Source organism: Aulostomus chinensis, chromosome 8 (assembly GCF_037954235.1).
Source record: "Aulostomus chinensis isolate RoL2024-O1b breed Wild chromosome 8, RoL_Achi_v1.0, whole genome shotgun sequence".
Classification (NCBI taxonomy): Eukaryota; Metazoa; Chordata; class Actinopteri; order Syngnathiformes; family Aulostomidae; genus Aulostomus; species Aulostomus chinensis.
The window spans coordinates 15,510,562-15,524,413 of NC_141327.1; the positions used below are offsets into that span (position 1 = coordinate 15,510,562).

The 13,852-nt window shown below is 40.4% G+C and overlaps 1 protein-coding gene across 4 annotated transcripts in view; it reads right to left on the reverse strand.

Moving 5' to 3' along the window:
* LOC147257349 (phospholipid phosphatase-related protein type 5-like) overlaps positions 1–13,852 on the reverse strand; it is a 57,831-nt gene that overhangs the window by 24,634 nt on the left and 19,345 nt on the right. For 2 of the 4 annotated variants that reach the window (XM_086211221.1, XM_086211222.1), the window contains exon 3: positions 1,368–1,556. In XM_086211221.1, the coding sequence (XP_086067347.1) occupies positions 1,368–1,556 (189 nt within the window). Of the gene's footprint in view, positions 1–1,367; positions 1,703–13,852 lie in introns of those variants that run through there. The other 2 variants (XM_086211220.1, XM_086211223.1) reach the window with 1 other exon arrangement.

Consider the following 13,852-nt stretch of genomic DNA (forward strand, 5'->3'; position numbering starts at 1 on the left):
TGGCTAAAAGTCTGAGTCACATGAAGAGAAATGGAGATCTGCTTTTTAAAACTGTATTTGAACAGAGGCTCGTGGGAGGGATTGGTATCTTGGAGCGAGCGAGAGAGAACGCAGATGCTCTGACTTTCAAAAAAGCCGCTTCACACTCCAGGCAAAATCATGCCATTCTGCTCCCACTCTGCAAAGCTTACATGTCCCGAACGCCTGCAGCTTCCATCTATTAGGTATGTTCACACATAAGCACACTATAAACCTGCAATATGTGTGATAGGTGTAAATCATCACAATTTGTCTCTTGAAGCTGTCAACAAACATGTAAACAAAAAGAGGGTGGGACAACTGCTGCTCGAAAGACAGGACTGCAACTTTCTCTCAGGCAACTCTTGAAACAAAACAAAAATTCTTTACTGTGATCGGGCTGTTAACGATAAAAAAGCTTCACTGTCACCCTACGCGTGGGTGAGGCTGCGCTAGATTTCCACCTATTGAGGACCAGACTTAGACCAAAGTCTATATATGTGTGTGTGATCATGCAACTTCCTGTGCCTGTGCTTGCATTTGTGAGTGTGATGCTGTGATATGTGGCTCAGAGGCGGCCATGTCGCAATGCCACTTAGCTGTGGGACATCAAAGAGACAAGCCCCAGGGGACAAGACAGACAGTCATGGAGACGACAGAGCTTTGATGAGGATGCGACGCTATTCCATTATTAATAACTTCATGCTACAAAAAAAGTGTGGCTGATGGCCAACAGTGTGGTATATTGGTGATTATTACAATCGCAATGCAACTTCTGTCCATTATAATGGATTTCAAGTTGATTTTGCATAGGTGAGTATGTATGATGAATGGAAAAAGCGTTAATCGCTGCATGAATATGCTTACATCAGAGAATTCACACCCTAAAGTATCTGTTTCGATGTTTCTGCCTCGATATGTGTGTATAAGTCTTTGTTGAAGACCGCCTGGTGAAAACAAAAGTGTGACTAGCTAAAGAACAGAGGAAAGCCATTCAGAGCTCATCTATTTTGTTGTTTGATATTGTGCAGTCTTGAAATGAGGAGAGACTCTGTACACTGTAGCGATTGCTGACTAGCCTACGGAGGACAAATATAGTGCCCGTTGCCATGGTTATGACAAAGAACGCATGCACACACAAACAGACCAGTGAGACCACGAGGATGCACACCTACACACCTCTCTCCTCGCTCAATCCACAAACACCACGTGTGCACCAGAACCATCAGTGTGTGTCACATGTTTCGGGTCAATCCTGTGTGCTCATGCATGTAGATGATTGTCTATTCATGTGTTTTAGCATGATTAGCACCTGTGGGAGTAAAATTGTTAGTTAAACACTGACTCACCGTCACAGTGGGGATGGCGGTGACAAGGGAATAGACAAGAACGGGCGGCGCCTTGCTGTAGTCCTCCGGTCCTGGGTAGGGTTTGGAGTAGGCTTTGTCGAAACAGAAGAAACCCTGAATGTGCACAGGGAAGGTGTCCGTGTACTCAAAGTAGTAAGCCAACAAGACGGTCCCTGCCATGATGACCAACTGGAAATAAAACATATTGATTCCAGCTTTAGGATCAGATCCACAGGAAAGTGAAGGAGTTGGGAAAGAATTGAGAGGCAGAAAGAGAGAAGTAGGAAATGTTATAAGGGACATAAAAAGGAGAATATCCCTTCACAGAGCAAAAATGATGGATGCCTCTGTAATGTGTAAAATGAATCAAGTGTGCATGGAGAGATAGTGAGGGAAAGAGGATGAGAGGGAGGGTGGGAGACGGTGGGAGACAAATAAGGAAAGAGACAGAGAGGGGGGGGAGCAACGAGAGATACAGAGCAAGAGATCCCTTCAGCAGTGTCAGTATGCAGAGTGGGAGGGTGAAGTAACAAACGGAATGCAATCAAAGGGAAAAACACTGGAGGATGAGTGGAAGAACGAAGGAAGGACAGGAGAGAAAGAGGGGTTGAGACATCGATGGTATGAATTAGCAGTAAAAGAGAAGAAACGTAAGAAACTAACGTTAAAGAGCAAAGAATGGAAGAATGCATGACATTATATCACAACTCTATTCGTTTTGCTTGACAAGCATCAAATCTGACATTTAAGTATTTAAAAATAACTATATGGCAGCAGATCATGAAATAATTTGTGTCAGGGACAGAGAGTAAGATAAACATAGAAAACATAAAAAAAAAGTGTGTTACACAAATGAGACAGATGCAGTAATTACTCATTTACACTCCAGTACACAGTGCGCTAATTCCTTAGCCCAGATCTTTACAGGAGGAAAAAAGCACAACTGTGTGTGAGCTCCTCTGAATCTATAACTGATAGTTTGTTTGTGAAAAGCCTGAAACAGAAAGTTACAAATGAATGGGAGTGTAAATATAGAAAGCATGTTGACGAGCCTCGTCATAATCTGCGGCATAAAATGTTTGCTAGATGAACTTGTATTATGTTTGAAGGACACATTTATCAGCACCAAAACATAAGAAGCCTCAATTGGCAGGCCAAGCTGGTCCACAGCTTTAGGGACTTTGAGGAAGGGGAGATACAGCAGCTGTTAGTAAAAACTGTTCCTTTACCTTCAAGTGAAACATTTGAAACTTAATGAAACATCAGGACACTGAATTACCTTTTAATTAATGTTCGTATTCAGGTAACAAACTTTAAGACTAATTTCACCAACACAAATGCATCCGTTGCGAACTAAACTGTTAAAATTGGACCTTGGGGTGGGAGAGGACGCCTTCAGGACCAATTCAAACACATTAGTTGGTTTTCATTAGCAAACCCAAAACTTCCAAGTGGGTTGCAGTGACATTACTACTTGGCCTTCAACCAGGGTCTCATAACATCTGGCTGAGAATATAACAGTGCAAATACACACCTTCATGTCTTTGGTACACTAACAAAATGTTAAGTAGGGCAACCCTCAAAGCCAATAACTAGAAATGTAAGGCTAACTGACTTGAAAGCTATGAATCTTGCAAAAAAAGAAAAAAATCTACAAGTCAAGATAAAACTCCTACTTACGTTGTAATCATTGCATTCATTAGCTAATCACCAATCAAGCAAACAACAAGCTAATTTTGCTAAAGTTAGCTAATATCTCCTTCAGTAATCTGCAGGAACCTGTTGTCAGAAATGGAGACAAAAACTTCTAAAGGCTATCTGTGTTCAGGTTTCTTCAACTCAACATGGAGCACAGATAATAAGGACTTTGGAATATTTTAGTTTGAAAGGTAACAGCCAAACAGTTCATAAGGAAGCCATCAAAGGAGAAATGTCCTCAAGTTTCTTAAAAAGTTCACTCGATAAAACCCTCTCTGTGTAAAAATGACTTGGATGACTGCAAGTTCACGGTAATAAGTTAAAAAGTTGCCAAGGTATTTTACAAAAGGCCAAGGATGACAACCTGTTTGTGCATGCAATGGAAAGGAGAGTCTGAACTCCAACAAACTCGTGCTGTGAATTTCAGCGCAAAATTTTCACAGTAATCCAACTAATCCTTGTTTGAAATATTTCTATCTGGATCAAAGTGGTGGAGCAACTGCCAGAGCAACATTGTTACATTCCTCATCCCACTTGCTTGGCTAAAAATGTTGTTTGTTCTAAATATATTCAATGATTGAAATTAGTAAACTTGGATTTCTCTGTGGAGGAATTACCATTTAGGCTCATTACAGTCACTCTTTGTGCAAAATCAATTTTTATTCAATTTGTTAATATTCAGTTTTAAAGACAGCAAAACTTTCCCAAAGGCAAATGACTGAGCAAGTGACAAACCTCCTTCAACATCCTCTTCAACCCTGGTGGCATATACCCACTTGGGAAAAATTCTACAGGGAGAAGACTCACGACAAGAAACACTTGTCATCCTTATGACACAACGGCAAGTGACAATCAGAGTGGGAGTGAGGGATGGTGACCTAATTCTTTACATTGAATTTAATTTACACACATTCAAAGACTGGGTAATTCATATATGAATAGCATAATCTAGCAATGGCTCTGTATGTTCCCATGGTGATGTGCAAATGTAATGTAATTCAAACTATTTATGAAAAGACGACATCTTGTACTGAGGGTCCCCAGTGAAGGGGGAGTCATATTGGGTGTGTGTATGTGTGTGTGTGTGTAACAACACATAAACCCAGAGAGCCAGCAAAGCATAATCATGAGGGACACACACATGCATTCACAATCATATTCACATATGCCAGCAAAATATACAAACACATCCAGCCTGCAGCGTTATATATACGTAGGCTAACAATATCAAGCAGCTCTGTCCTCCGTCCTTTTCCATGTTTTGTTTCCATCTACATGAGCTTTGTGTGTGTTTTACTCTGTGTGTGTGTGTGTGTGTGTGTGTGTGTGTGTGTGTGTGTGTGTGTGTGTGTGTGTGTTTCCATGTGCAGCGTCTGTAAGCATGTGGGTGCATTCCCGTGTCTGAGGAGGAACTCTGACACAGGCATGCTGTGTTGAACATTTCTTTCCATCATCCCTTCTTCTCTTCTTGCTGAACTACAGAAGGCTTGAGGGAGGGAGCGAGGGAGGGAGGTGTAGAAAGGTAGGAGGAAGGAGTGCGAGGGAGGTCTACAGTACAAACACCCATCAAAGTTTAAACAAACATTTGAAGACAACTGCAGAGTCTCCCTGGGAGATTATGTATTGTATGCCATTCTGCATCTACTTTCACACTACATAAGCATTAAAAATGGCTAATCTTATTAACTACACAACAAGTCTGGGAGCTCTGACTGTGCATGCCGAATAATACACATAATACATAATATTAAAATACCATTGTGAGACAAGACTGCCCCGTTTCTAATATTTCAGCAAAACTAAAATATCAGCCAATAAATGCAGGCAACTCCATTTTAACATGTGGGAAATGTGTATTATCTCATCCCACGTGAGCAAACTACAGCACAAACCTTCTCCACTGAAATATGTAGATTTACCACATGAACATTGGGTCATCAAAATATGTTGAGCAAAATTTCCCTCCTAACCACCACAAATAGGTGTAACAAATCACTGGTCCAGAACACCAGCTTCAAGAAGACAGTACTTCTCTCCAGGTAAAATACAGGGCCTATACAAGTTTAATCAAAATAGGCTCAACTATTTCTGAGATATGGGCAGAAATGAAAACTCACATTTCCACAATATGATCAGAACGGTTTGCAAAAGCTGAAAATATTCTTCTTCTTTCAACTCTTTCATATGGGCACAGGGAATGCATTTAAGGTCTATGACAAACAAAGAAACAAAAAACCCCAAAAACAAACATGTATTGCAAAACCTTGCCAATAGCCCAGAACAGTCTTCGCGATCCAGGACCCTCAATTTAATCTAGAATGCCTCCAAATTTAATCAATTTTTCCTTTTATATTTACAGCAAATTCATTAATTTGATTCAAATGCACTCACTTTTTTTTTTTTTTTTTTTTTTAGATATGCTGCTAACAATCAAACAGGCATACGACTATGATCACATTAAGTCCATGTTCCAGTATGCAGCAGTAACTTAAAGAACACGACGAACGTCTGCTCACTGTTGCTAAGCAGCTCGATTTCTGAGATCACATGAGAATCCATTTCATCAGGCTTCAAGTTCCGTGCTTGTGCGCACACCAAGGGTGATTCGGGCCAATCAGTGCCCTTTGAGAGAAAAGGGGAGTGGTTTAGGTGCGTTGGCAGTGGGATCATCTGTTCAAAGCAAAACTCGCTGCTCCTGAAGGAGTTAGCGTAGGTGCTGCTATAGTAACATCAGAGCTGGAATTTCTTAGAAAGAGTGCAGAACTCCCCTGAAAGCTGTCCACCATATACAGTAAACAACATTTTCACTCCTTTACCGACCAGCTTGGGCATCTATGTGAGTTTGTTTATCTGATTGATTAAATTTAGCATGATAAATGCTGACTGACAGATGGTTCATCCAATCACCTGCCAAGTATTTTTTGAAAGCTTCTGCCAAAACACTTTCTTCTGGACGAAGTCCCAAATGGATCTGTGGAACCGACTAGCTGGCATGTCACGTTAGCACACCGTTGCTCCCTTTTCCAACGCGTATTTAGAATCAGCCATCTTGTTTTTTTTAAGTTGTCTCTGTTTTGCACCTGATTTAATATAACAGATGTGCATAGCTATCATGTTGCGGTATACAGTAGCACCACTAAATATTCATTGGGGTCAAAGCAACTTCAAATTGATGGCACATCTTGCTTGAGTCACCTTGAACTAACAATTTGCATAACAGATATTTCTAAGACACAATATGCAAATCCAAAATAAATGAACCTACTGATTAACTTAGACTGCAGCCAGGTCGTAGAGGGTCAAGACAGGCTGACGTAATTCTGTCACGGTGAGACATCTCTACAGCCTGTTTACCCCAGACTTCCACGGCCGCCTCCTCCATGTGTCAAGATAGACATCAGAGGATTTACTGCACACACAGTGGCTTTGCTTACAGTTGACGACTATCAAAATTGTGCTTCAATGCACCTCATAAATAATATTTTCTAATACAAGTGTAACTGTCGGTGTGTTCAAGGTCAGTCTGGCAATATGACAATTCATGCCAGATGGGCCGTGATTCAGGGTCACACTGTCCCAGCACTGGCGGTAGGCTACCTACAGCATACAGTAAGAGATATGCAACGTTGCCATCTCATGTGAGAAATGATCAAATGAAGTCAAGAGGGTAAGATGGAAGGTAAAGGGCCAAAAAAATAGAAGCAGTGAGAAATGCCCCATCTATTTAATGTCAGTGGAATTATTAGATGAGGATGAAGAGCTAAGAAATGTGCTGCGTATGGACTGCTTTATGATTAATGTAGGCTGATGAAGCCTTCCTGTGTGTGCTAATGGTCAGTTATTTCGGTTGCTATCAGAACCAAATTGCACTGATCAGTATTTATGGCTGAGGATGGTGTATTTGGTTATCTCCTGTCGGTTTGAATTGAGAGCACTTGCACTGTGAATACATCACTGTTGAAATACAAGGGAATTTCTCCTTATGTCCTGTCATGCTGTCTATGTTGACTCTCTATTGAAGTTGTGTTTTGTTGGTGTGTCTGCCTCTCTCTGAGGCGGGAGATGGTGGTCAGGGTCAGTGGAGGTGTCGTGTCCATTATGGTTCACATATCTAATCAACTTCTGATTCCTATAATGAAAAGAAAATTGATTTACTGTAGGTTTTTGCCAGTATGACACCTCAACATCTCCTTTCCACCATTTGCCACATTTTCATCTCTTATCTGCACTGGCGCGTGGTTCTGGCTCACAATATTTGAACTCCTTGAAGGCAGGCTGGAGCTCAGGCACCCCTGGGACAAAACACCCAGATAGAAGCAAGGCAACATAGTTTAAGCTGTCCGGTGCAGCTAGGACTGCACTGTTCTACACAACTGGGAAACAAAACAAGCACTACACAACTGGTTGGCACAGCACAACAGAGTCAACACCTCAGGTCAGCCCCTTTTAAACACAGCCCACACATAGCTGATTAAGTATCCGAAATAGGAGATCACCCTTCTTGATTGAGGGCATGGTCTATTTCTCTCGCTGTCTGCAATTGGTTTTTTGTTTTTGTTTTGTGTGTGTGAGTGTGTGTGTGTGTGTGTGCGTGCGTGTGCGTGTGTGTGTGTGTGTGTGTGTGTGTGTGTGTGCGTGCGCGTGTGTTGGAGTCTTGCTGAACAGATGCATCTCACATCGGGTATCAGCTAACATACTGAATATTGAAACTGGTTTCCATGTCCCAAGTACAAAAAACGCACTGTGTAATACACAAGTGACGCTGCCAGCTGATCTTCATATAAAACTTGAACCCAGATATCCATAGCCTCAAGGCACTCATATTTGTAAAAGGGCCAAATAGGGTTTTAATGATTGTTTTATTCATTTCTGAATTTGAAAGTCAGTGCGAGCAATAAATCTGGAACAGCTATTCTTTTTGTGACATAAATAAAAGGCATTATTAACTCTTTTTTTTATAAGAACCGCTCCCAGCTTTCTTGAACTGTGTCTCATCTCATGAGACTTCACAGTTTGAGATTAACTTCACGTTGTCAAACAGCAACCGTCTTTCTCCTCCACATCTCTCCACACAAAAAAATATGAAACTCTTATCTCTCCCTTTTGACATCGGTGGGTCAAACCAGTTCAACACTAAAGACAAATGGCTTCTGTCCACACATTTGTTCCACAAAAGTGAATGTTTAAAAGAAAGCTGCTCTGCACTTGTGAAGTGTACAATCAAGCCTCATCCCAAACTCCCACTCAAAAGTTTACAACCTCGTAAAATATCAGCTAAGGGATGTCAGTTTCAGTTAATGTAGGCTTTGATAGCCCGACAACCATTAACCAGCAGCTAATCTTTGTTTTAAATGATGTGTATTACAGGCCCCTCCCTTTTAGTTAGCATCGACACAGGCCCCAGGTTTCCATCATAGCTATTAGCTTCTGGCTTGTTCCTATGTGGTACTGAATGGTGCCAAAGTGAAAACGATCATCACACAATTTATTTGACTTTGTTGCTTCTCTACAAGAAATGGAAATTGTTCATTGTGTTTTTGTTTTTTTCTTTCAGGCTGCGAGCTAGCAAAGCTATTCACAGTGTGCGTAGGCATGTTAACCCATAGGCCGACGTGTGCAACTGGTCAAAAATATCCTTGATGAATTTAAGCTGACATCCCTTATTCAGCTGAGATAAATAAAAAATAACACCAATTTGTGTTCACTCAGAAAAAAGAAGGGCTCACAAAAAACTCCTTCCTATATAATCACGGCATGGTCGTTTGTTTGTTTTTAAATTACACAAAATTGGTAACTCACTACTTAGAAATATACGGAGAGGTCATCAACAGGAATGTCGAGGTAGTGACTGGAAATAATATTATACAATTAATAAATAATCAAACCCAACTTCATTAAAAAAGAAAGTCTGTCAGCATAAATGTGGCCTCTAGGGTTTACAAAGAAGGGATGACCCCTTTCTGGCTGACCCAGTAAACTATAAGCACTTATCAGGCCTGTAATTACAGCTTAAAGATCCTACCTCCCAACTTCAAAAGCAGCAAAAGCAGGAAAAATCAAACAGACTAATATGGCACTGATACGACACAAATCTCCTGTCCTGAATAGCCCTTTAACCAGAAATGGGGAGGATAGAATGTGACGATAATAATGTGTTGTAGGACTCATGTCTCTTGGGGCTTAACTGTGAGCCTGCACACAAGCGGTGCATGTATTCTCTCGGCCTGTGTGGGGAAGCCAGATGGCAGAGAAGTCAAGTGACAAAGTCAAACATGCTCACGGAGGGTGTGAATACGTGGAAGGAGGCTGCTGGTGTTGAAATGACAGCACCCTGCAGAGAGAAAATGAATGTCACACAGCTCAGGATGAACTGGTGACATGCTGCTTCGTTTTACACTCTAAACATCTTGACATCATTTTGAATGAGTGTAAACTACGAATGAGTCCCACTGAGCATGCAGGAGGCTGAGCTACACCTGTTAGGTAGTAGTAATAATAAATCTTTATTTCAAAGTCCAATTGAGGATCATAAAATGCAGCTACGTGTAAAAAATTAAAAAAAAATAAAATGTGCATCTCTCTGGAACAAACCCAAGAACATAACAGCACCAGTTACATCAATTCTTCATTTCGTCGAGATTATTAACAGTATGTAGATGAAATATGTCACCACGTAACAAATAGGGAGAGGACAAATTTTTCAGGAACACAACAGCTTTTTGGAAATGTATTTATTTACCACCCTCACCAGAGCCAGACAAGAAAATAGATACACTTCCCCTCCATGTTTGTGCAGCTGAATGCCAGTTAGCTTAGCACAATGAATGGTTGTGTGTGTGTGTGTGTGTGTGGGGGGGGGGGGGGGGGGTGTTAGCATACTTCAGTCAAAAGTCCCCCCCCCCACCCCCACCCCACCCCAATTTATGGTGTCTTGGAAGCCTTTTATGGGCTAATAATGAATATCATATTTATGCATGACAATAATAAAACATCTTTCTAGTTGAGACATTGCATTTTCTTGACCACATTTTTGAGGTGCTGTGTTAAATCACTCCTCCTGGTCAGTCGTAGTTTCAGCTGTGTCTGATTCAACCTTACTGCTGCTATTAGTGCAAAGACTATTCTGGAAAAAGTCTACAGCCCACTCATTACTATTCACTGTGCTAAGCTAACTAGTGGTCAGCTGGTCTCTGTGGGTCGTACTGCTGCCTACTGCCTACACAGAGAAAAGAAGAGTATTTCTCCTCTTGTCTGGTTCTGTAAAATGCATATTTCTCCAAAAAGTTGGTGCATTCCTTGAACAGCGTCAAGTGTATCATGACACAGCCGTGTTATTATGCCCAAGACAAAAGGCTAATTTCCCACTTCACCACCCTGTCTACATTCCTTTCATTCACAATTTTGATGTCATGTCATCCGACCAATCACCTCTCTGCCCGTGTTCTCGGAGCCTATCAGGCTCTGGGTTGCTGCACTTTAAATGTCACCTCATCTTTCGTTTGTTCACATGTAATATTGCAAATACCTCATCCTCCCCATCACTACTCGTACTTCAACTGCTTCCAAAATTTGATTTAAGGGATCTACTCTACATAACCCACCCCCTCAGCCATCAGCACCCATTATTTCAAATGTTCCCAGTGAGTCATTCGAGATGTTCAGTCTCCATCTACTGGCTCTGCTCCACCATCCAACCTCTCTCTGTTGCTATTTCTTCAATTAATGTTACGGCAAAGCAATGTGGTCTAATCACCACACTCGTTCGGTCTTATTACAGCAATAAATGTTACATCTCACTCCCACTCAATCTCTCCCTTGCATCTTGTTTGGTCTGTATACCCCTTTAGCCATGAAATGATGTTGCTTTGGCATCAAACCAAATGAATATTGAAATGATTGCACTGATCTTGTGTTATAAATTCTCCCTTCATGAAGATTATAATGTTCCGTTTTAATTGAAAATGAGGTGTTGATTTGATTTAATGGTCATTTTGGGGGCTGTGATTTATAGTGTTGATGAACTGTAATGTGTTACAGTGAGAGGTGTGTTTTTTTGTTTTTTTTTTGTCGGTCCTGTTTATATGAATTACAGTTGGCATAAGGAAGCACATCTGTTTTTCTGAAGTCTGATCATTAATAAGCTTTGATTGGTTTATAAAACCCAGAGAAAAGCTGTGATATTAAACCTCAAATCTGGCATCATAAATAGCAACAATACTGAGTTACTGTCCTCTCAGTGTTCAGCAGCAAACCTCTAGTGACCCTAATACAACACACCCCACCACAAGCAGTTGTGGAAAAAAAAAAAAGCCCCAATGCTCCTTGATGCATATCCTACTAGGTTAGGAGTGAGTAAATGAATGGGCTTGACTGCCTCCTGGTGTCACCGGATTGTATTACAAAACAATGAACAAGAGCACAAGATAGATGTGCGGAGTGATAGAAACACTGGACAAGCCAGAGGGGAGAGACTTAAAGAGAAGACTGGGAACTTGCAGAAGGGGTAAATTGGGAGAAGATAAATGGATGGATTAAACAGTTAATGAGACATTAGTATATCACAAAGCACCCTGCTGGGAAATAAAATGGATGGAGGCAGCAGTGGCAAGAGAAAACAAGAAGGGGAGAGGAGTTGAAAGAGTAAATGAGGATGTATGAGAGAGGATGAGGGTGAAGTGGAGAGAAAGGTAAAAAGCAACATGATCAAAGTGGGCACTCATTCTCTTTCTCCCTTCCGCCTCTTTTGTCTGATTAACGAATGGTTGCCTTATTTACCTTAAACTCATCTTCTTTTCCATCAATCATTTTTCTTTTTCTTATTTCCTTCCCATATCTCACAATATTTTTAGCTGTCAACAGACTTTATATCTGCTCTGACTCACAAACACACTTTCTCTCTTTCTCTTCATCCTCCACCCCCCCACATACACCTTCTTTAAAGATATGTGCAGTTTTTATTGTGCTAGTGTAATACCAGAGTACTGCATATCCACAAATAACATATTAAAATGCTTACACACAAAAGAACAATCACAGAATTCTACAAAATCCCCAGTCCTCAAGCACACATGCCCCCGCATCTGCAAATCGGGGAGAATAAAAGGCGCAGGCAGGCTCACACAAACAAGCATGTTGCATGAATAAAACCCACTGGTACAATTAAAGGTTTTTAAACCAAATCTCTCTGTTGACATGTATCAGCACATATTTACATATATTTACACACACACACACACACACACACACACATTTATACATATATACACACACACACACACACATATATACACATATATACACACACACACATATATACACACACACACACACACACACACACACATATATACACACACACATATATAGACAGAGAGTAAGACAAAGATGAATGTCAATTTTCTCAAGGCGGGGGAAATCATTTCTACTGACGCGATGCGATCTGTCACCGCGCCAGAAATGGAAGTGCCAATTTCATAAAATGTGAATATTTTGGTTTTAGGATCTGACATCTGTTACAATTGAAACATTAAGCTGACCTTGTTGGGAGTAACATGCAGCGCGGGCAGCAGGGAGAAATAGTCCCTCAGTCTTGTAATTGTATGAGGCAAAATTGAAGGATAAAATGATATGGGACATAACCAGTTTATTCAATGCAGATCTTATACAGTATTTCAATTTACAATATCATAATATGTTGCCTACAGTGTAATCTACTCCGTATTTGACAGTGATAGGGTCCTTTATATTGTGATGCACATGTTCTCTCATATCCATCTCTATCTACAGTAATAACAGGTGGAGAGCAGACAGCTAACAAGTGTTTCAAACATCTTTCCAGAGAGCTGAGAAATCTCAGCGCAGCAGATAGTCAGGCAGGTGCTATTCATGGAGATAATGAGGGTACAACTAGAGGGAGAATAATGTGAGCATGAGCTCTGTGTGTGTGTGTGTGTGTGTGTGCGTGTGCGCGCGTGCGTGTGCGTGTGTGTGTGTGTATGGCAAACACACATTTGCATGCTCTATCCGCTATTATTCCAATTTTAGCCCTTATTCCAAAGATGACAGTTTTCCGACTAAGCCAACATGCTGAGGGAAAATGAATATTCCATTAATAATCCTGTTTATATTGCAGCCATGTTAATTCAGATTATATGATTAAATGATTACACAAAAGACAAAGCATGCAACTACAGTTTACTGTTGTTTTTTCCCTTCAGTCTCATCAAAGTATTACACATTATGAGATTTTATACCATAATTTCTCTTATTTTGTCTTTATGAAAGAAAAGACTCTGATGTGAAGTGTTATTCCACACTAGCCTTACTGGTTATTACATGTTTAATGATTGAGAAGACTTTGAATCTATTTTGGGTTTGAGCCTTCATATAACTGGTTAGCAGTCGACGTGGTAGTATAATGCAAGTGAAGTTACACATCTGGCAATTTACAGATGTGAAAACCTTAAATTGTGTGAGGTGGCACAAATAAATGTAATAATCTGTGGATTAAAGGGCTGTGACAACATCGGATTAAGATTAAGATTATTGTGACCAAAATATTTCATAAGAAAATTTGAACTGTACAATTCTAATAATATTTCTATCTGTTCAATTCTTCTTTAAATGTTTTCTCTTTTCTTTTTTGAGTGAAATGAGGGAAGAAAGAGTATAACCAGTTTTAAGAATATTCCACACCTGCTACAGTGGATTGTAAACCAGATGATGCTGGGTTATTAATAATAGTGTGCATTATCTTTCATAATCATGTTTTTAAATATCATAGCAAT